The sequence below is a fragment of the Pistacia vera genome, unplaced genomic scaffold (genome assembly GCF_008641045.1).
Source record: "Pistacia vera cultivar Batoury unplaced genomic scaffold, PisVer_v2 Contig160, whole genome shotgun sequence".
NCBI classification, from domain to species: Eukaryota; Viridiplantae; Streptophyta; class Magnoliopsida; order Sapindales; family Anacardiaceae; genus Pistacia; species Pistacia vera.
In genome coordinates this window covers 335,561-359,022 of record NW_022195685.1, presented here as the reverse complement: position 1 = coordinate 359,022, position 23,462 = coordinate 335,561, and the positions used below count along the sequence as shown (strand labels likewise).

At 34.7% G+C, this 23,462-nt stretch overlaps 2 protein-coding genes across 2 annotated transcripts; one reads left to right on the top strand and one right to left on the bottom strand.

The window, feature by feature from the left end:
- The first annotated feature begins 10,545 nt into the window (after positions 1-10,545).
- Positions 10,546-13,666, top strand: LOC116125188 (glutamate receptor 2.7-like). Its single transcript, XM_031410928.1, has 5 exons — positions 10,546-10,663; positions 10,753-12,038; positions 12,201-12,507; positions 12,590-12,987; positions 13,069-13,666. The coding sequence occupies exons 1-5, from the start codon at positions 10,561-10,563 to the stop codon at positions 13,492-13,494; spliced, it is 2,520 nt and encodes an 839-aa protein (XP_031266788.1). The 5' UTR covers positions 10,546-10,560; the 3' UTR covers positions 13,495-13,666.
- A 2,433-nt stretch (positions 13,667-16,099) lies between these two features.
- LOC116125189 (apoptosis inhibitor 5-like protein API5) lies at positions 16,100-23,263 on the bottom strand. The gene is made up of 17 exons (XM_031410929.1): positions 23,106-23,263; positions 22,850-22,983; positions 22,589-22,750; positions 22,077-22,176; positions 21,916-21,981; positions 20,717-20,814; positions 20,551-20,625; positions 20,269-20,418; positions 19,512-19,577; positions 19,352-19,417; positions 18,636-18,746; positions 18,289-18,381; positions 18,052-18,158; positions 17,183-17,297; positions 17,037-17,102; positions 16,846-16,946; positions 16,100-16,464 (listed from the first exon to the last, which is right to left on the bottom strand). The coding sequence occupies exons 2-17, from the start codon at positions 22,934-22,936 to the stop codon at positions 16,275-16,277; spliced, it is 1,653 nt and encodes a 550-aa protein (XP_031266789.1). The 5' UTR covers positions 22,937-22,983; positions 23,106-23,263; the 3' UTR covers positions 16,100-16,274.
- Positions 23,264-23,462: the final 199 nt, after the last annotated feature.

The following is a 23,462-nucleotide window of genomic DNA, read 5'->3' as shown; positions in this document are numbered from 1 at the left end:
TTCTTCTCTCTGTTCTTTCTTTCTATTTTTCTAACCATGATGGAATTCATGGTAATATGCATGAATGAAATGCATATGCAATAATGCATAAAAATGCATTTTTCTTTCTTCTTTCTTCTTCTATTCTTTCTTTTCTTCTTGTCTTTGCTTGTTCAAGCTTTCTATTCTTTCTTATTCTGTTCTTTCTATTTCCTTCTTTTCTATTTTATTCTTTCTTATTCCTTCTTTTCTTATTCTTATTCTTCTATTCTTTCTTTTCTTTTCTTATTCTTTGCCGAGAGGACTCGGGTGATGCATGGATTCGGAACCTTGGCCGTGTGAGTGAGTACAGTCTCCTACATGCACTCTGCGGGACCGTACAAATTCTTTTTTTCTTCTTAGGCACTCAATTAAGGTGGCGTGCATGTAGGAATTTTTTGTTCAAACCCTCATCCACTACATCTTACGGTCATACAATTCTTTTCTTCTTATGCCACTCAATTAAGGTGGCGTGTATGTGGAATTCTTCTAGCCTCACGGTCCCCATCACAACAACTATTCTTTCTTCTTCTTTAACACTTTCATTCTTAATTCTTTAGTGTTTTTTCCTTCTTTCTTTTATTCTTAGAGTATTTTATTCTTAAAATTCTTTATTCTTTCTTAAATACTACATATATACAAAAATATGCATATGGATGGCTCATGCTTAGAATTCTTACTTAATGCACTCATGAAATGAAATATGCAATGTTGCATAAAATTACGGTTTCTACTCATACTCATGCTTCTCTTAGGCATTTCGTCAAACAATAAATGTGCATATACAAACTCTACTTTAACTATAATTCTATTTGTTTCTTAAACCATCTAAAATGAGAGTAAAACTCTCTTGTATCATCACAATCCCTATCACAGCAAAACACTCCCAAAACTTTCTTAAACTCTTCCAATTTCAACCAAACTTCAATCTATCATCATTCAATAAAAAACACTTCTCATACTCAAATATATCCAACAACAAGCATAAATAATAACCAATCTTATCTCAATTTCCCAACAATATAACATATACATGCTTAAAGAAATCTCTACTCAATTGATTTCTTAAACTTTAACTTGAGTTGGATTTACTTACCTTAGACTTAAGTAGTCTCCACTAAAGCTCTCTACTCTTGTTGGACTCAAATTTCCCCTTAACCCTAAGCATAAACTTAACAAGAATTCAACTTCTACACAAGTAAATCTTATATATATAGCAAGAATTATTACCTCTTGTTGCCTAGAACAAAAACCTTGTCAAAATCCACTCAAAAGCCCTCAAAAATCCTTGGAAAATTGAGTGAAAAGTTGAGAGAAAATGGAGAAGGAAAGTGGTTGTGGAAGAAGAGAAATAAGGGGGTTTGTAAGACTAAACCGTTAATATCTTATTTTATAAACATACTTTCCGATTTTGCCCTTACATTTTCTTAGAAATTTCATCTTATCCCTTAGTCAATTACCATAATGCTCTTATTTTTATTGCATTCTCCATGAAATTCTATCTCTTTTCACTCCCTACAATTTCAACTAATTTTGAGTGAAAATACCATTTTACCCTTAATGCAAGTTTAAGGCATTTTCTTCACATTCTCTCAAAATAACTTTAACCAAAATCAACTAAGGGCTACAAAAACATAAATTAAATTACATACCTCCGTGTGGGTGTTACAGATCCGCTATCATAAAATTTGTGCTAATATGCTTAATAGTCACTCTCTGTTTCTGAACTTCTTCTTTAATGGCAAAATATTTCAATTACATATGTTTAACACCATTTGAATATTTGTCGTTTTTAGAGAAGAAAACTGCTGCAGCATTATCGCAATAAATTTTTAATAGCCTGGCTATACTATCGACAATCCTAAGCCCTGAAATAAAATTTCGCAGCCATAATCCCTGAACTATGCCCTCAAAGCATGCCACAAACTCAGCTTCCATAGTGGAAGCAGCAATGATAGACTGCTTCACACTTTTCTATGAAACTGTTCCTCCAGTTAACAGAACTAAGTACCCAAATTGGATTTCCTGGTGTCTACACAACCAGCAAAATTTGAATCTAAATATCCAATCACCTCAAGATAATCGAATTCCTTATAGGTAAGCATATGATCATTCGTCTCTTGTAAATATCTCTACTTTCTTTATAGCTCGCCAATGATCCATTCCAAGATTACTTTGATATCTGCCCAGCAAGTCGACTGCAAAACTAATGTCTTATCTGGTACATGTCTGAGCATACATTAAACTTCCGGCAAATGATGCATAAGAAATATGCTCTATTTGCTTGCGTTCCAATTCAATCTACGGGCATTGCTTAAGGCTCAATTTATCACCTTTCTGAACTTGCAGAGCACTTATCCATGTTGTATCTCTCCAAAACTTTGTTGATATAAGCTTTTTGTGACAATCCCAATTCCCAACAAACCTAGTGATCTATCACGAATAATTTCAATTCTAATCACTTAGGATGCCTCACCCATATCCTTCATCTCAAAGTTTTTAGAGAGAAACTTCTTGGTTTCATACATCATGCCAAGCTTATTAGTAGTAAGCAAGACGTCATCAACATACAGGGCTTGAATCACAAATGCGCTCCCACTATGTAATATACTCTCTAGCTAGTAATTCTTTGAGAAATATATGACAAAATCCACTAATTAACTTTTGTAAACATATATACATAGAGGTATATAACGTAAAATCCGAAAATTCTAATTTTAATTCATATAAATATATACACAAAATAACTGATATACTATAATAAGTACAAGGTAGTCTTGGACAGTGCAGCCAAACTCCTCCGCTTCTTGACGTCCTACCCGACAGTAAATCATCTAGTACCTGCAAAACAGTAGAATAACGGAGTGAGCACTAATTGCTCAGTAAGTAAACCAAACTGCACTACTATTTTTCCTTCATTACTCATGTTCTGATTTTCCTTTTCTCACTTTAATCTTTGCTAATATTCTTCATTCTTTTCTGATATTCTTATTTGCTACTTATCAACGTGAAAAGACAATGAATAAAATTGTACATTGTTGAGCACATAAGATATGGTAAATCATGCAAACAGCATAACACATATGCAGAATAATAAACTTTCCTGAGAAAAAAACTTTCTTTTCTTTTCTGTTTTTTGTCTCTTTTGTTGTATCTCTCTCTTTTCTTTTATGTTTCTCTTTCTTATTCTATTTCTCTTCTGGTTTGCCAATCGGACTAGGTTGAGGCATGGATTTGGAACCCTGGCCATATGAGTGTATACTGGATACAATCCTCGTCTACATGCACTGCTGACGGACTATACTAATGTTGTATCTTTCTGTTGAGGCTGCTCACTGATGGTGGCGTGCATGTAGGTATTCTCTGTTGGATACAGTCCTCATCTACATGCACTGCTAACGAACTATACAAATGTTGTATCTCTCTGTTGAGGCTGCTCACTGATGATGGCGTGCATGTGGGGATCTCTGTCACTCACGGGTTCCTCATCGCAACAACCTTATAACATAACATGCTATAAAAAGAGAATAGAAAGAGATACTATACACATTTCTAAATAAATTTCCAAGCTATGGAGATTTTACACTTGCATTCTTTAGTAAATGAGAAAATACATATTTGCATGTTAGCTTAAAAGAAAACTACAAGCCATTTTCTTTTCTTTTTCTCATTCTTTGCTAACATATTCTTTACTATTCTCATTTATCAAATCAAGGCTATATATAAATCATATGCACAATATATGCATGATCAAGCCTATTCTTTAATGTTCTTTCCAAGTTCACATACACAGCCTTGAAAATTCATTATGGCATAATGGTATGTCATAACATATTCTACCATTTTATCAACAATGCCATATCAAAGGAACACTTTAACATACAATTCTTTTCTAACACTTCCATGTGCTATTCAAGAAGTAGTAAAGGTTCAAGTAACTAGAACCAAATACTAAGGGTCATTTCCCTCATAGAACTATATGACCAAGTGATATTCTAAATTTTGGCATAACAATATCCACTATTGAATACTAACATTTACACTTGGTTAAGCCCAAACATAATCTTTCTACTTCAATTCTTGTCTTTCTCTAACCCTTTCTTCAATAGGGTTTAACCAACTCATGCATGCATTTTCTCTTTGGATTTTCATCAAACACTTTATATGCACATACAACTACCATGTTGGCTACACTTCCACATCTCTCTAAATCCACCAAAATTTGAGCCAAAAAACTCACTAACTATAGCATCAAACCTGGCCGTTTTCAACAAATCTCAACACTTAAAAATTTCAACACTAATTCTTCCATAACTTCACCAAATCACCACATACTCATACACTACTTCTCATGGCTGGAAATTACACATCATTCAACATAAAAAACAGCTAACAATTCTCACATACAATCACATAAAAACATGCAAGAATCATTCTACACAAGTCTTGCTCAAATCAAGGCTAAAATTAGGTTTACTTACCTTGAATGTGTGACATCACCTTCTTTTGCTAAAAGTCTCTTCCTCTTGGACCTAGATCATATAAAAACAATAAAAATTCAAAACTTTAAAGGTTAATCACACACCTTGTGCTAGAATCTTATCTTTGGATGCTTTATGATTGAAAATCTATAAAAATCCAAGCCAAATCCTATGATTTCCCTTTGAAATTTAGTGAAGAAAATTGAGAGAAAAAGAGATGAAGGGTGGGGTGAACAAGGGTTAGAATGACTAGGGTTTAGGTTATTGCAACCTTATAACAAAATTATAATATATATATATAGATATAATATATATAATATATTATATATATATATATATTAGTTATCCATTTTGCCCTTGCACTTTCTATGAAATTCCATCTATATCCTTTAGTCAATTACCAAAATACCCTCATTTTTATTATCTTCTTCACATTATTTTACTTCCTTTCACTCCCCACTTTTTCATCTAACTAGGAGTGAAAAGACCATTTTACCCCTAATGAAGTTTTAAGGAATTTTCTTCACATTTGTCTAAGGTAACTTCAAAGAAATTCAACTAAGGGTATTAGGGCATAAATAAAATTACGTACCTTGATGTAGGTGTTACACACTAACGTTAAGATATATACACCAATCAATAGTGTTTTCCTTAAATCTGAAAGTGGTAATGGTATTATGAAACTTGAGGTACCATTGTCTGGAAGCTTGTTTCAGTCCATATATTGATCTCTTTAATTTACACATCATGTGTTCCTTCCCTTCAATTGGAAAACCATCAGGTTGTTCCATGTATACTTCTTCTAAATCCCCATTCAAAAAAGCAGTTTTCACATCCATTTGATGATGCTTCTGATCATAATGGGCCACCATTGCCATAATAATTCTAAACGAATCCTTTGAGGAAACCGACAAAAAGGTCTCATTGTAATCAACACCATCTTTTTGAGTAAAACCCTTAGCAACAATTCTAGCCTTGTACCGTTCAATATTGCTATTAGAGTCGCACTTGGTCTTAAAATCTCATTTACACCCGATTGTTCTACAACCTTCAGGCAATACTACTAGATCCCAGACTTCATTGTATTCCATTGATTTTATTCTTCTTTCATGGCGTCTAACCACTTTGCATAATTATCACTTTGAAGGGCTTGTGAAAACAAAATTGGATATGCTTCCATTCCCAAGTCAAATTTTGACTCTTGAAGATAAACCACATAATCATTAATAATGGCAGATCTCCTTTATCTTTGAGATCTTCTTAATGTCACGTCTTGTGGTTCATTTACTACTTCATGTGGCTCATTCATGGTGGTCAACCTACTCATTAATGTCCCAGTACGGGGACTTGTCAACGGCCTCAAACTAAGAAGCTTATTTGGCTAATCTCATAAATTCCCTAGCATATTCTGTGGTAGGAAATGAAGTCTTAAGTTCGCTTGTCACTATCATCCGTAAAAACTTCAAGCTCAATATATTCGATCTCTCCCATTCTTTGTGGAAAGACCTCTCATCATCAGTGTTGTTATCAGTGAGATCAGTTGGGTTCTCTGTCATGAATGCAAGGTCGAGATTTTGAACAACCAAATAATATTCAACTTGCTCACTCCACTCATTATAATTTAACCCATTAAACTTAACAACAAATGAGGCAAGAAGAGCAGATGCTGCAAAAACAAAATTATGCTTACACATTAATGTTTTGAGTTTTATACCTAATACATTATTTTAGATTCAGATATTAAAATTTATTATTATTAAAACATAAATGTATATTTAAAATCTCCTTTGGGAGATACAACAATATACAATAGTTAAACTTAATTGATGCAATTTTCTTAATTGGTAATCAAATGTACTTTTATTAGACATGTTTGTTATCTTTGGATATACTAAACACACCTAATCAAGTACATTAATTAACCACAGTTATGTTCATAATTATAGAATTAACTAATCTGCCTTTGGGTGATCCTTAACTATCCTATAATTTATGAACTTTAAATTACTCGTGTCAAATACATCATGTCATCTCACTAAAGCACCTAACGATCATGAGTAATTGAATCTAACTTAGTTTGATATCTATGGGATAATCATTCTAATTTGGTCACTTTGGTGATGAACAAATTATATGTAATATAGTTATCAAAATTAGATAATAACTATAATTATATTCTAAGTGGACATTCTATCTTTCTTTAAAGAAAATTATACTTTAGGAACCTATACACATCCTTCACACGCCTACAAGTGCGCCGAGGTCAAAATTTTGGCTGTTGACCATTAACTTTGATCGTTACCGTTAACTTTTGGTTGTTGACCGTTAACTTTGATTGTTGACTGATTAAGTCAACGGTCTGAACCGGTTTGACCCGTTGACCGATCTGAATCGCTGACTAGACCGATTCATTATATCAGACCCTAACCGGATTTGTTGACCCCATTTGACCGGATTAGGTTGACCCGTTTTGACTAAATGGGTTGGGCTTCTTTATGAGTTATGGGTTGGGCTTCTTTATGGGTTTGGGTTTGAATTTTCTTAATGGGTTTGTATCTCTATTTTAAAACCCGGACCAGACCGGCCGGTCCAACTAGTTCGACCGGGAGCTGGCCTTTACTTCGGTCCGAGTTAACATAAAACCGAAAATGTTATTAAACCCGTTTTGGACCGGTAATGGACCGGCGGAACAGTACAAAACCGTCGGTCCGACCGGCCCGGGCCTTAAAACTATTTGCTATTTTTGGGTATCTAATCCAAAAAAATTCATATTCCTAATTCCTAAACCAATTTGCAACACCGTTTCATTCTCCATTTCATTTGAATAAAAAAACCAAATTGTGTTTTCCATTTTCATCTTCAATTCTTCTTCACTTACTCTAAAATCTACTAGTAAAGAAGAAGAAGTAAGATGAGGGGAAGGAAGAAGAAAGAGAAGAGGAGACAAGAGAAAGAGTAAGGAAGAAGATTAGAAGAAAGAAAAGAGGAGATGAAGAGAAAGAGAAGGAAGAAGAAAGAAAAGAGGAGAGAAAAATTACAATAGAGGAAGAAGAAAGAGACAAGGAGTGATGGGGAGAGAGAGAGAAAAAAGGAGAAACAAGAAAGTGATGGGGAGAGAGAAAAAAGGAGAAAGATGGAAGTGATGGGGAGAGAGAAAAAATAATTAATAATAAAATCTGAGGGTGCATTTGCTTTATTTTAAACTTATAGTGGTTTATAGGTAAATTTTAGGGATGTATTTGCTGGTTTTCAAACTTATAACAATTCATGGAATTGTTTAAAGATGTGATTGCTATATACCGGTTGGACCGGTCAACCCATGAGCCGGCCCCTTGATCGGGTCAACGAACGGTCCGGTTTTTAAAACAATGGTTTGTATTTGAATTGGGCTCACTTAATAAATAGGCGTGGGCTTCTTTTATTTGGGTTTATATAAACTAAAACAAGTAGGCTTTAAAAATAGGCTGAATCAATTGAAAGAATAGTTTTATTATATGGGTCAAAATATTTGACCTGAATTTCTGGAAAAATTTTTGAAATTTTATTGGAAGACGTGTCAAGAAAATCACGTTTCAGTATAAGAAAAATTTGATTACGGCCAACTTTCCAGCCACTTAAGAGATTTACAAACCCAATCTAATTTGACAGCCTTCTTATTTGTCAATTTCCAAACCCAATTCAATTTCTTTATACCATAAGAACCCTAATATATAAAAAATCAATTTAATGGAAAATACATCAGTTTCTAAACATAGATTTGCTCTGATACCACATGTAAAACATAATAGCAAATAATCAATAATATAATCATATTTCTATACCCTAAATTGCATGAACATAAATTCCAATATCTGAAACTTAACGAATTTTCACTATTTATTAAAGAAATAATACATACCTAACTCCATGATTAAATTTTTTGATGATGTGAAAGAAGGCAGTGTATTTCTCCCTTTATTTCCTTTCTATCAATTTCTTTTGATGGATAAAGAAAACTCACGTAAGAAATAATGAGTAATAGAGAAAAAAGACCCCTTTTATATAGCAGTTTTATTAACAGTCAAACTGCGGTTATTTCATTAATTACAGTAACCTCTTTATTAAATGTAAATGACCATCATACCCGTTAGCCAATTTAATTATTTCAAACTAACCACGAAGCCCCTCTGACGCAACATGCATATCTTCGTTTTGCGATCCTTAACTGCTGCCTCAATCATCTCCTTCTGCTCTACGTTTTCAAGCATTTCCATCTGTGTGTCAAGAGTTTCTTTTTATGCTGACCCAATTGTCTCTAGACCATGTTGTCTAATCATACTAACCTCTCCAATCCCGTCTACAATAACAATATCTGGATTAGCCGATGCTTTACTTATGATTTGACTTACATTCAGCAGCTCTGGAACCTTATGTGAATTAATATATTTCTAACAGAAGTATGTTACACAGTTGGATAAATATATTGAGATTTGACTTGTAAAGCATGTGTCCATTTTCACGAGAAGAAACACGATTGTTTGAAGCCGAGTCGCCGACAACAAAGTAGCAGTAGCTTTACACGATATTAGATTGCCAAGACCCTTCTATAACGTTGTTGGGGATCCAGGGAAGAATCGCAGGGCCCCTTGGGAGTACTACAGTGCACTTTGCTTTCTCCCAAAATAATGGCACTGAAAAAGGGTTTTTAACTGGATGTGCTTTTCTTTTCCCTAGCCATCTTGCTGGTTTACTGGCTCAAAGGAGAAGCTCTCTCACCTCGATCCACAGCGAAGGCAAATTCTCCTGAGAGATTAAAAAATGGTGTTTGAAATTGAACTCAATAGAAAAAATAGATGATGGGATTAAAAAAAAATGTAAGAAAATATTAGAGGGCTAATTTAGGAACTAAATATAAAATATTTATAAATTAAGTTTTTAAAATGATTTTAATTATTTTTGGAGTTTAGAAAAACATTGAGTTGAATTTAAACAACATTACTTTAAAAAAAAAAAAAAAAAGGTTGACTAAGGGCATCCAAATGAGCATACATAAAACACTCGGGCCCTTGAAATGATGGACCCTGATAATGCAGGCCCAATTTAGTAGTATCTCATCAGCCATACCCACAAAAGCTTGTGCCTTGAGCCTCCACCATTACATGTTTCATGTCACAGCTACGTCCTACACACTAAAACTCTGAAAGTAATTTGAACGATTCAAAACTCAAGAAACCATTCCTCTTGTACGCTTTCGATACGTGTTTACTTGTTCTGTCAGCGGCTTCTACAAACACGTAACTTGTACAAGGCTTTGCTCTAATAACATTCTACCCCTTTAACAAATTCCGAAGCAAATTAAAGCCGAGCCCCCCCTTGGTCAACCAGGACCTGTCGCAGCTTGCTTAAGTTTCAAGTTCCACTCCGGTCAGACAAAGCTCCTTCTGATCGAACTGGAGTAGCTAGCTCAGGATCTTTATTTTGCCAGGATATTTTAATCTTTTAATTCAAGCTCATCTTAGTTTTGCTAGATATTGTCATTCCATATTTATCACGTTTTGCAGCTTGGGACTTGGACGGCTCTGGTTACGTTTGAATCAATCTTTGGTAAACATTAATGTTATTTTCTTTTGAGAAACTCTTCAATTTGTATAGGATTCGAGGCAGACCAGTGAATTTTTCAGGTTTTTTATTGTCAGTGGATGGCATTAGAGCCAACCCGCTGCTTAGCGTGATGAGAATTTACTTTGACATATTCCAAGATATTAATTAATTAATCATGAATGATATATCTACTGTAAATTCCGTAACAGAATAACTTTAGTCAACGAAATATACTTCTATATAAGTTCCATAACAGAATGATTGAGCCATTTCTAACGCAATCATGTCCAAATCCAAAATATCTCATCTTGTCAATTCTAGTAATACAATCTCAACATCTTGGCTTCTTGTCCTTGTACTCATCTCCTCATGTTTTTCCACCCTTTCCTATGGAGCTGAAGCTACTAATAATTATAAACTTTTAAACATTGGTGTTATCATTGATGTCGATTCCCATTTTGGGAAAGAAGAAAAAGTGGCCATGGAACTAGCAGCTCAAAGTTTTAACACCACCTCACAAAGTTACAAGCTATTCCTTCATTTCCGGAACCCTGGAAGAGATCCCCTCCAAACTGTTTCAGCAGGTAATAAGCTCACTCTATTGCATTTCTAATTTTATTACCGAGTATTCGTAAAATTTTTACCAATGGAAGTCCATGAACTTTGGTTGCAGCTGAAAAGCTGATTATTGAAAAGGAAGTTGCAGTGATTATTGGCATGGAGACATGGGGACAAACAGCTCTAGTTGCTGAAATTGGAAACCGAGCTCAAGTTCCCATTGTTTCATTTGCAGAACCTGCCATAACTCCACCACTAACACCAACTCGTTGGCCTTTCTTAGTAACAATGGTTAACAATAGAGCTGAACAGATAAGATGCACTGCAGCTCTGGTTGGTTCCTATAATTGGAGAAGGGTTATTGTGATTTATGAAGATGATTCAATCGGTGGAGATACTGGGGACTTGGCTCTTTTGTCAGAGGTTCTTCAAAATATTGGTTCAGAGATTGAGCACCGATTGGTTCTTCCATCATTTTCTCATTTGTCTAATCCAAAAGAATTTGTACAAGGAGAGCTGGAGAAACTTCTTATTAGAACACAATCTCGGGTTTTTATTGTTCTTCAATCATCAACACCTATGACAATTCACCTTTTTAGACAAGCAAGAAAGATAGGACTTGTGGGGAAAGACACTGTTTGGATTATTACAGAAACTATCACAAGTTTGCTTGACTCATTCAACACTTCTGTTATCTCCTCTATGGAAGGTGTTCTCGGAATCGAGACCTACTTTTCTGAATATACTACTTCTTACAGGGACTTTAAAACTAAATTCAGAACAAAATTTCGATCCGAGTATCCTGAGGATGATGACTCTGACCCTGGAATTTATGCCTTAAGGGCTTATGATAGCATTAAAACAGTTATACAAGGCTTGGATAAAATTACTAGTGACAATAACAGTTTGCTAGAAAATCTATTATCAACCAATTTCACGGGCTTAAGTGGCCAAATAAGTTTCGCAGAAAGAAAGCTCTTGCAAACTTCAACATTAAGAATCATAAACGTGGTTGGCAAGAAATACAACGAGCTAGACTACTTTTGGCTGCCTGAGTTTGGATTCTCAAAGGACCTTGTAATAGAAAAGGGAAGCAAAGTTGTTGACATCAGTGAAGAAATGGATGGTGCAGTGATTTGGCCTGGGGATTTAAACCGAAATCCAAAAGGTTGGGCTATGCCCACTGACGCAAAGCCTTTGAAAATTGGAGTTCCGGGTAGAACTGCATTCGATAAATTTGTCAGCGTTAAATTCAATAGCAATCCGCAGGAGAATAAATATGATGGTTTTTGCATTCAACTTTTCTATGAAATACTGAATGTTTTGGACTATGCTCTACCTTACGAATTTATTCCCTACAACGGCACCTACGATGATCTGGTTTATCATGTCTATAACAAGGTAAAGACTTTCTCTCTTATTTCTGGAAATAATTTTTCAGTTCATGATTATAATCTATAATTCAATTCTTTAATAACAAGTTGATTGATGATTTATCACCTTTCAATTTTTCAAAACTACTGTTTCTCATACAATGTTTGTTGTCTATGCATGAAATGGAAGACATATGATGCTATTGTGGGCGATGTAACAATACTAGCCAACAGAACAAAACTTGTGGAATTTACTCAGCCCTACTCAGAGTCAGGCTTGTCCATGATAGTTCCAGTTAAGACCGAAGAATCAGCATGGATGTTCCTGAAGCCTTTTACCTGGGAAATGTGGACGGTAACCGGAGCCATCTTGTTCTACACAATGCTGGTAATCTGGTTCTTGGAGCATCAACAAAATCCAGAATTCGGTGGCCCATGGAGAAATCAGATTGCCACAGCTCTTTGGTTCATTTTCTCTTCTCTTTTCTTCGCTCACAGTAAGTATCTTCAAGCAAATATTGGTTTAATTTTGAGTTGAAGTAGCAATAAGGCAATTAATCTCTTCGTTTCATGTTTCAGGTGAGAGAGTCTCTAGCAACCTCACTCGATTGGTGGTTATAGTGTGGCTATTTGTGGTGCTAATCTTAAACTCAAGCTACACAGCTAGTCTTTCTTCAATGCTCACTGTGCGAAGACTGAAACCGAATGTGACAGACATTGAGTGGCTTAAGAGAACCAATGCGAAAGTAGGTTGTGACCCAGATTCGTTTGTGATGAAATACCTGGAGAATGTGCTTGAATTCAAACCAGAGAACATCTTGACAGTTGACCGCGAATACAAATATCAAGAGGAACTCAAAAGCAACGTCATAGCTGCTGCCTTTCTTGAAATCCCGTATGCGAAAGTTTTTACATCAGAGTACTGCAACCAATTCTCCGCCATCACACCCTCCTACAGATTTGGAGGGCTAGGCTTTGTGAGTAATAAATTATACAATTTTTATTGAGGATTTTCTATTTCATTAAGAATCATCTCAGTTTATTTTGTTTTGTTTCAGGTTTTCCCGAGAGGGTCTCCAATAGCAGCCGATTTTTCTGAAGCAATCCTAAAGATATCAGAGAACGGAGTTCTCAAGTCTTTAGAGGAAAAGTGTTTTGCCCCCTCAGCTGGCTGCTCAACAAACGTAACCAACAATGATTTAACTGAAAGCCTGAGCCTCCACAGCTTTTCAGGTCTCTACCTGATATCTGGATTCATTTCCACCATCTGTGCTCTACTATTTCTGGTTAAATTACTAACGAATTATAGAAAAAACCAAGTTGCAACTCAAGGAAATACAACTGCAAGTAATAGAAGCTTTTGGAGCAAGGCCATAGGACTTGGAAAGTACGTACTTGATAGAAAGGAAAGAATAATTATCCAGCTTCAACTTGTGCGCGAACAGCTGATGAACGGAGGAACTCTTCGAGATGGAAGTATGTAAATCCATCTGATACTTCAGATAATCAGCAGGAATCCATTGAAGCTGACAGGGAAATGCAGTATATCCCAGGTTGTAGCTGAGACCAAGATTCATGTGTTTATGATTGTCCTAAATGTTTATAAATAATAATTAATTCTTTAAATTCATTTGTAAACTATAGAAGTTAATTGTTCGAACCATTCAATTTGATATAAGGTCAAGTGTATGTATCTCAAAATTACTGTTGATTCTTTTCTATGCACAGAATACTGATAATAATTGTATCAATACATATTATAAAATCTAACCCTGTTCTTGCTGGCCTATTGATTGATTTAATGTTTCCAAGTCTTCGTAGTTCTTGCGTATAAAAGCAACCCAGAATCCAAATTTTGTTTTTTGAAATTACATTAAGACCAGCTATTGGCCCAATCGAGGAAAGGCAGTCGGATCTACAAAAAAAGTTTATAGTGGAGAAGAATGAGATAACAAAAAACATATTCTTGAATCTTGGTCAATGAGTTTTATCATTTCCACAAATGGAGAACGTGCTTAAATTCGAATCAGAGGGAACATCTACAATGTCAACAGCGAATTTAAATATGGAGGGGAATTTGAATGCCATATTTGCTGCCGTTCTTCAACTCCTATATTAGAAAGTTTTCATTCACCATTTCTGCAAGGATAACTCCTTACATAATTAAGAAATTCATCTCCTTTATATATATCAAAAATTCAAAACCACAGAGTTGGTATTTTTTTATTCAACAATTTCATAACTTAGATTATTTTGGACTTTAGATTATAGTTTAGATGTATTCATTTTTATTTATGTAAAACTCAAAACAAGAACGATGATGTTTTTCTTTAATAGAAAACGACATGTCTAATTTCTCTAGGAAACGACATGTCGTTTCTTGTGAGTGCGAAAACCATGTCGTTTACCATTTCTAGGAAACTACATATCATTCATCTGTCCTTCTAATGACATGTTAATTAGACTAAAACAACGTCGGTCCATTTCCAGGAAACAATACGACGTGGATTTTCTCCAAGAAACAACATGTCGTTTCTTTTGGGAAGTGAAATGACATCGTTTTTTCTTGGGAACGACTTGTCGTTCTTTTGTCCATGAAACAACATATCATTTCTTTAATAAATAAACGATGTTATACTTCTTTAATCGGAACGACGCTATCGTGTGCAAAAACGGACAACATGTCGTTTAGCATGGGGAAACAACATCATTCTAATTTTCAAGAAACGACAGGTCCATTTTCTCTAGGAAAGCAACCTCTTGTTTCGTTTGGAATTTGAAACGGTGTTTCTTTTGCTCAAAAACGACATGTCATTTCTCTCTGTTCAGGAAACGACGTGTCGTTTCTTTTGTCCAGGGAACGACATTTCGAGTTGTTTTTGAATATCATTTAACTCCCTTTTGTTTTTCTTAATATATAAACACCCCTATATTTTTGTCGTAAATGGACCTAAGCGACATTTAACGTAAACAATTTTTAAATTTAAGGTAAATGAACTACTCTGCAAGACCCCGTTGTAACAGATTCTCGCCGAGGGTTTCTTTTACGGAGAACCAAAGTCGATTGTTATTTTTATTGAGGTCGCACTGCCATCTCCATATCCATTTGCTCTTTTTTTCCGATACGAAAAACTGCTATCCACCGGGCCTGGATAGAATAAATTTGTGAAAACATCAATTCAGAAGTCTTGATCCAAAATGAAGCAACTTCACTGGCAAGCTATTGCATACTCCTAGAGTAAGGATCATAAACGCACATCTCAAAGATACTTTTGGTTGCCGGAGTTTGGAGTCTCGATGAAGAAGGGCAGAGAGGTCGGTGGTGACGCTAAAACTTTAGCTGGAGTCATTTAACTCAATTTCATTTTATCTCATCTGCCCTAAGAACATTTATTCATTGAATATATGTTTCTTTAGCCATTTTAAAGATATGTAAGGCTTTAGTAAAGCTCTCTTGAGGTATTTCAGAAAGGCTCTCCAAGAGCGACTGACTTTTCTGAATCCAGAATGGATAGTAAAAGATATTGGAAGGGAAGTGGTTTTCTCCCTCACCGGACTGCTTAGAGTTAGTGCACAAACCTTGTTCACTCACTAGAAAAATAAAAAGAGACGTACTCACCCAGCTGAAAGCCAACCAAACATAGTTTCAGGCCTCAGGAGTTGAATGATACGCATAAATAAAATGACAAATATTTCAAGCAGTCCAAACTTTTGCTGACGGTTGAACGAATTTGTTGGAAATCCTTTTATTCCTAGCAAGCACTAAAGCATACTAACAGCTCAGACTCGTGTAGCATAGTAGTGTGTGAATGCAGTCTCTCAGTAGCAACAAATTGTTTCTTGTTACTCAAAAGATACAACCACCGAGTTATTTAAAGGTCTTACCATGCTCACCACAAACCAAATTAAATTAAGTAAAATTCTACAGATGGTCAGACAAATGGACATGCCTGCATAATGAATACACGCACCAACAAGCATGCAAATTTCCTGAAATGGTCCTAAAACTTCTACTTTGATAGAAACCAGAAAGGAAACCCACATCCTCAGCCAATCAAGTTGTACTCCTACCAGAGGGACTCAGTTGCCTTTGTTTGTCCATGATTAATCTAGAAACTCATTCACGGGGTTATCTGTCAATCAAAACTTGTTTCAACAGACAAGAATTACAATAAATCAAATCCCATCTATCTGTATTCTTCAGTTACACAGTTATTCTTCCGAATTTTCATTGTTCTTACACCTCTGCCGACATTATTCAGAGTTACCGATAGCCTCTTCCCCTTCCACGTCCACCCCAACCACCCCTACCCCTGCCCCTCATACCTCCCCTTCCACCTTGCGATATTCCTTGCAAAGCTCTATTTACAAGTTGATTTTGCAAGCCTCCAGATCCACGGCCCTTTTTTGCTGCCATATTGCCAGAACCATTGCTGGCAGCAGGTCGTTTCCCTCTGCACAAAATTATACAAAATTAGGATAATAACTAAAAAGGTCCATTCAAATAATCAAATTTTGCAGGAACAGTGTCCTTTTCTCTCGTATATTTCAATGGGTCACTGCATTGATGACCTCTCCAAGTTTTAGTTCATTTCAACTCTGAACTAATATGAGGTATAATATCATATTATCATATTATACCTCAGTCTAAACGCTCAACACAACATCTATCACTTTCCTGCAACCTCATGCTAGTGAAATGAAGCCATAAAAAATAATTCCACATGGGAATGTACAGCTATAAAAAGGTAGATTAAAAATAAACACAGAAATTGATAAGTACACAGCATCAACAGTTAAACAGAAGGAGTTTCAGTATCACACAGATGTCCTACCCAGTTGCAGTTGTCGAGGTCACAGAAGGCTTTACTGCTTCTTTCCATGAGAGGTTGACACTCTTATCTCCAATAAATGAAGGTGTTTTTGAATGTAACGGCTGCAATTTTAAATTTTCCAGAGATTAGTAAAGACAGTTCACCTATACATGTAATCAAATTGCAAGTAACAAGACTTTACTCCCTTTTACCTTTGACATGTGCAGAATGTTATTGCACGTCCGTAGCCCAGTTGTAGTATTCTGTTTTTGAGTTTTCTTCACATAAAACAAAGAAATTAGGTAACATACTAAGAATACAGCACAAGAGACCTAGAGTCTTCCAAAAATAAACTTACAATGTTATCCTTAGCTTCATCAGATTTAGCGGCAGCCATTGCTTTGTTGTGCTCAGCCATTCCCTGAGTTAATTTCTTCATTGTTGCCCTAGTTAGGTCCTCAACAGTAGTCAACCTATGTCATCATGACAATAAAGGGGACAATATTAATAACAGATTACAACTCATAGGTTGAACAAGAAAGAGAATAATATGTGTATCAGGTCTTATTGTACAAACTATTTGAGAAATTAAATTTATCAACAAAAACTTCACTCGGCGAGAAATGGGGAAAATTTTAACTGGTGAAACATGGCTTGATCTCAGTAATTTCAAGGAAAACTGCTTTTGAACTCTCAAACTTGAAAAGCAAACCAAAAAGAAAGAAAGAAAGGTCACAGGAATGAAATACAGAATTCATGCAGATGCCTGTCAATGTGACTAGTTTATCCAGTCATAAAAGCAAAAGCTACTTGGAATTAACCGAGTTTTGCATGTATCTTAAGATAACTCAATATTCATATAGTAGTGGAAGTTGTTGCAAAAAATTCTCTTTAATTTTTAAAAGAAGGCCTTAGTAGATTGCAATAATGATTGTTTTACATTTTTTCTCAATACAAGCATTTTATCAGTTTTACTTAATAAGCTCAATTCAATTATTTATCTTAGATTTTCTTCACAAGTCCCAGATCCTTCAAAGCAAGACCACGCGTCTGCTCCATTTTGACAAAGGATTGGCAAAATAGCTATAAGTTCAAGAAAATGTCTCTACCAATATTAGTTCAGAAAACTCAATGCAGCTACAAACAATATGGTGACTGTTGGAAAATGCAGAAAAGATTATAAAAGCTACAAACAAGCACTCGAGAGAAATCCTCTCCAAGCCTTACCTCTCAGTGAAGTCCTTGAAACACTCAGAGAAATCCTCTCCAAGCCTGTCTGATGGTTGACCAGTGACTATCTTGTAACCACATAGACTGTTAGTGGCATTGGGGGCCTATAAAAATAAAAATAAATATATAAATAAAAAGATAAAATAAGCATTGCAAAGTACCCGGCAAGTCGTTTTCTAATTAAAAAAATAGTAACCAACGAGAGGGGAAAGCTAATATGGTTAAATTAACAACCTTGTGAGCCATATGATGGAAAGAGAACAACAAGCACTCGACATAAGTAAAGTTCATTTCTTCTCCTCCAGTCTTCCTCAAAGGCATATACTTCTGAAAAGACAGAATACAGAATTTTAAAACAAACAGTTAAACATATACAGATCTTGCAGGCAAAATACTTATATTAGTTAGATCCAGTAATTACTAATTCAAGTACATTATAACAGGACCTTAGCCATAGACAAATGAAACCACTAAAAAGTGAGAACATACAAAACAAATTCAATAGAGAAACTAGATTTTAAACTGATATCTTTCCATATTACAGTTCTGAATAAATGATCAATAGTAAATAGCATGTATACCTTTAATAGAACAACAACAGAAGGTAGAACCTGTCTTGAATCCTGTGGTGTTGTGTAAGGCGATATTTCTGCAAGGGCTTTAAGAAGATCTAGCTTTCGTTCCTCAGGAAGCTGAAAGGGAATAAAATTGTTAGTATATATATCAAAAAAGTTCTTTACTGGAACAATAAAGAGTTAGACCACAAGTCTTTCAAGGAGGTAGCCCCTTGTATGGAATAACATCTTCAAATTGAAGAGAACTTCAAATTTTGTTCAGAAACCAACTTCTATCAACCAGGAAATGTTACAGGTATTTCATACAGAAACAACCAAGAGAAACAGATCATCATTTTTTTTATAAGAAACTGCAAAAACACCATATCACTGAGACATGTTTATAAATTTTTTAAATTATACAGCTCACGAAATTTTTGTGAGTTATGAAGAGTTTTTTTTATACAAAGAAGCTATTTTTCTAGAGTTTTAACAGCTATAATCAATTTACACACATTTGGATAATAAAAATTAAAAATGTCCATTCTAGATTTTCCTGTTATCACCAAAATTTCACAATCATTTCTATATCTTATTTTCCCAATTCTCTTTTCCATATTGTTTCTTGTTTCTATTTCAAAACCAATAAACACCTAAAATACTTCCAAAAATAAGAACAAATATACACTTTTTTTTAATAATAAACAAACAAAAGCTTTCGTTTACAGGGAAGGTGGCATTACCTTATCAAAAACTGGTATAATTTGTTTGTTCAAATAGTTAAGAAACTTGCTGCCCGATGCACCTCTCTGGTTAAAATTTTAGAAAATAAAGGAGATTGGGTTAAGAAAAATAGAAAATTTCTAATGTAAAATATCCAACAACATCAAGCACAATCCATACCAGAAAGAAAGGCATAGCCATGTACAGGCATGATATTAATCTGTCAATGTGGTCTGCATCTGAAACCTACATTAAAAACCATTTAAATAAATAAAGTTGTCATAAGAGGGAAAACAGCATGGTTATGCAAAACAATATCAATTCTCAAGACTAGCAAACTTATGGAGAAGGGCAAAAAAAAAGTAATAGAATACAGTCTCCTTTAAAAGTCACACCAACAGTGTGCTAGTTTTGCATAAAAGCACGCACAATAAACGTGCCAGAACTTCAAACAAGATCATGTATTCCCCCAATATTCCCTTTCCCTCAAAAGCAGTGTGAGAATTACTAAATATAACCATTATAAGAAAGTGAAGATACCAAATTCTCATTGCATTTCCTTGTGATCATAATAGCTCTGGGTTTCATAATTATCTGTCATCTGTTACTCCATATATACATACCAAACAATAAACAAAAACAACTAGGTACATATTAGATATCATGACATAACAACTACTCCCCTCAAGATTCAGACAAATTAACAATCTAAGTTAACATGAACAAGATAAGGTATTACAAAGATGGAAACAATATACATGAATTTCAAAACTCTTATGCAAAGAATGGCAACTACCACAAAAGGCTCAGAAGACCTACATGTCCAAAAATGCATTAAGTAGGTTATTAAGAATGACTCTCAAGTGACTAGAGATGATGAATAGCAAAAACTATATATTTGCAATTTTTAACCAAACTCAAAAAATCACACACTCACATTGAATTGTGCATCTAAATCAGCCTGTCCTTCAATGATTCCAATAAGCTCTTTCATGCGTTCCTGAGGAGCTTTCTCTCCAAATATGCTCAAACTTTTTAAAAAGTCCATAAACATTCTAAATTCTGCTCCAGTTACATCTTCTAAACTCTGTATGGACCTCATTCAAATTAGTCACGCATATTTAGCACAATTTAAAAAAAAAAAAAAAAAAAAAAAAAAATTAAACAGGAGAGAGCACTTATTTTCCAATGAGAAAAAGACCTAAGACCATGAACATACTTTTTTTATCAGATCGGTTATATGTCTTTCCATTTCCTCCTGAGGCTTCAAGAGTTCAGATTTAAGAGGAAAAACCTGCAAATGAGGTGAACTTAGAAGTGAATTATCATCTTAAAGAGAATCAGAATAATAATAGCAATTGGCATGATATAGGAGGTCCTCCAACCTTATCTCTTATAAAACTAAGAACCTTCTCCCGAATAATTTCATCTGTGCTTGGTTCATCAACACTCCCAACATGCTTAAATAAGGCAGTTAATGAAGCTGCATCAACAACAAAATTAATTCAGCCAGAGATGAAACCACGAAAACAAAATGCAAAAGATGGTAACACCGATGTGCACTCAGATAAAATACTAAATGAAAAAGCACATTTAATATAGGATTTCTAATAATTACAATATTCATGTGCCTTGAGTATACGACAGTGTTACTTTTGAACCAACTAACACCAATAATGAGTCGTATGTCTGTATTTCTATTTCTTTTCCGTGAACTTAAAATTAAATAAACTAAATAAAGAAAATAAAAACATAGCTTTTAGCAGCAAACCACCTCTTCCTTGCCCACACTCAAAAGACAAAAAGAATTGAATCTAATTAATGCAAATCTGCACCGAAAAGAAAGGACAAACATGATAAAAGCTACAAGATCATAAAATTATGCCAAAGAAAAAGAGCAAACACATAAATTAAGCATGATATGGCCCACAATAGCTTAATGGACAAAAAAGAATTCCACAATATTTGAAGTAGTTGGCATACAAGACTGGAGTTCTTGCCATAGCCACCTGTTATGAAGTATAATTATTAGGGGCTATGTTTGACGTAAACATCTGTTGCATGCTTCAACGCACTAAGTCAATCAAACAAAAAACACTACAAGGTAGAACAGTTGGCTGAGCTACTTTCCACAATAAGACAGGATCACATTTTTCAAAAGAATCATTGTTTCCAAATTTCATTGTTAGATAACTTAAAATATAAACTAAAAACTTATATTTTTAAGATAGCACAAATAATCTAGATATGACTAGTTTACGAATAAGCAATATAAGCTTTCAACTATAAGATAACAGTAGAGATTACACAATTACATAGCTATACGGAGACTTGATGCAGTTTTTCCATAACATAAACTTCCCTATAGACTGATAAATAATCTCTAATTCTCATAATCAAAGATAATGTATTCCTCAAATTATGAGTAACAGCATTGGCATCAGTCAAATGCCCATTCTCACCCACATAATTAATTCAAGATAGACATGACTGGTGAAACAACCTAGATAAGCTATAAATTATTTCCTAACTCATCATCATATAACAAGAACTTAGATATATCAACTTGATAAAAGCAAAATACCTTTTACATCTTGCCTCAAAAGGGACATGAGCGCTTTATGCACAGCATCACGCTCCACAATTTCCTCTACGATGCATCAAGAAAATCTAAGATAAAATGCCCAATAACATGACCCCAATAAATATCCAGAAGCAGATTTTTATTAACAAATTGTAACTTACCAGCCGAAAGAAGTTGCACAAGAATGTCAACAATCTTTGAAAGATACTCTGGTGTATCTTTGCAGAATAGAGGAAGACCCCTAATTGCTTGAACCCGAACCTGTTTACAGTTAAAATTTCAATTTTCATACAATTATTCAATCAAGTACGGAGCTCAGTATAACTGCATTTTTTCACAATGAAAATAAAGCATCGAATCAATAAAGTAATTCCAGCACCAAACTAATTCATAATATATAACACTCTAATACCTTTATTTTCTACAGCAAAAACTATTTTTCATTTCGCACAGATCCTCAACAGCAAATATATTTTTATTAACATACTAAATATAAAGCTAAAGAAATTCATTAAAGAAAAAAAAAATGAGCAAATTTTATCACACATTTTTAAGAGGGCGTCTAAGCATTTAATGGAATGAAAAGAGTAGCTAATTAAAAAGATTACAAAAATCAAATAATACCAAGTAACTAAGAATTAGTTGAACCAGTAGAGAAAGCGAAAACACTGACCCCGAGTTCTTCTTCCTCGATCAAATCGAGATGTGCATCGACGGCGCGACCCGAGAGGTCAGGAAAAAACTTGAAAAACCTAGGAATTAGCTGTGCCGCTAACTGCTTCGCTTTTATACTCGTTTTCGCAGCTTCGATTATCCCCTCATAGTCCTTCACATTCTACAAAACAAGAACAATTATTATTAAGGTCAATTCTATCATTTCAAAAAAGGCATTTAAAAAAAAAAAAAAAAGTGAAATAAAACCCTAGAGTTAGACCTGCGACTTGTCCTTGGCCTCGTTGAGTCGTTCGCCGAACTCGTAAAGCTTCTCGATTTGCTTAGCTTCCTCGGAGGGCTCAGTCATTGGAGAAATTTTCTATTATTTTGTTATTTGTTGGTTTGTGTACAGAGCTGAGTGTGAGATCGAACAATAAGAAAAAGCGAAATGAGTATGAGTATGAGATTATTACGAATATAAATTGAACCAAAAACATGATGAAGAAAGAAGTGTAATAGCAGAGATGAGACCGTACAGATGAGACGAGGCTGGAAGAATAATGGAAGAGTGAGAATAGGGTAAGATTACGAAACTCAAAAAACTCTTCAACTTCAAGGAGCTTCCTTTTTGCAAATAAGGGTTTGCTTGACAGTGTTATTTGCTAAGAGAACAAACATCACGGTATATCGACCTCGTGTCGGGTCCCAACCCGATATTTCACCTGATTTACATATTAAAACTGTGTCGTTTTCATTTCATCTTTTAACTCTGAAGGGTCAACGCACCGTTTTGGCCTTGTCTAAAGTGCATCCATTCATGCCTTGACAACTGGGGCACCAGTATGAATTACTGTTACATATTTGTTTTATTGTCTTTTTGACCATTCTCCTTC

Bases quoted from the DNA above. Each gene is read 5' to 3' on its own strand.
- LOC116125188 (XM_031410928.1), top strand. From the start codon at position 10,561: ATGGAACTAGCAGCTCAAAGTTTTAACACCACCTCACAAAGTTACAAG. The intron at 12,039-12,200 runs GTAAAGACTTTC...ATGAAATGGAAG, and splicing joins TTTATCATGTCTATAACAAG to ACATATGATGCTATTGTGGG. The intron at 12,508-12,589 runs GTAAGTATCTTC...TTCATGTTTCAG, and splicing joins TTCTCTTTTCTTCGCTCACA to GTGAGAGAGTCTCTAGCAAC.
- LOC116125189 (XM_031410929.1), bottom strand. From the start codon at position 22,936: ATGACTGAGCCCTCCGAGGAAGCTAAGCAAATCGAGAAGCTTTACGAG. The intron at 21,982-22,076 runs GTAAGTTACAAT...GATGCATCGTAG, and splicing joins TGTGCAACTTCTTTCGGCTG to AGGAAATTGTGGAGCGTGAT. The intron at 18,382-18,635 runs GTATACATGCTA...CTGTCTTTTCAG, and splicing joins CTGTTGTTGTTCTATTAAAG to AAGTATATGCCTTTGAGGAA.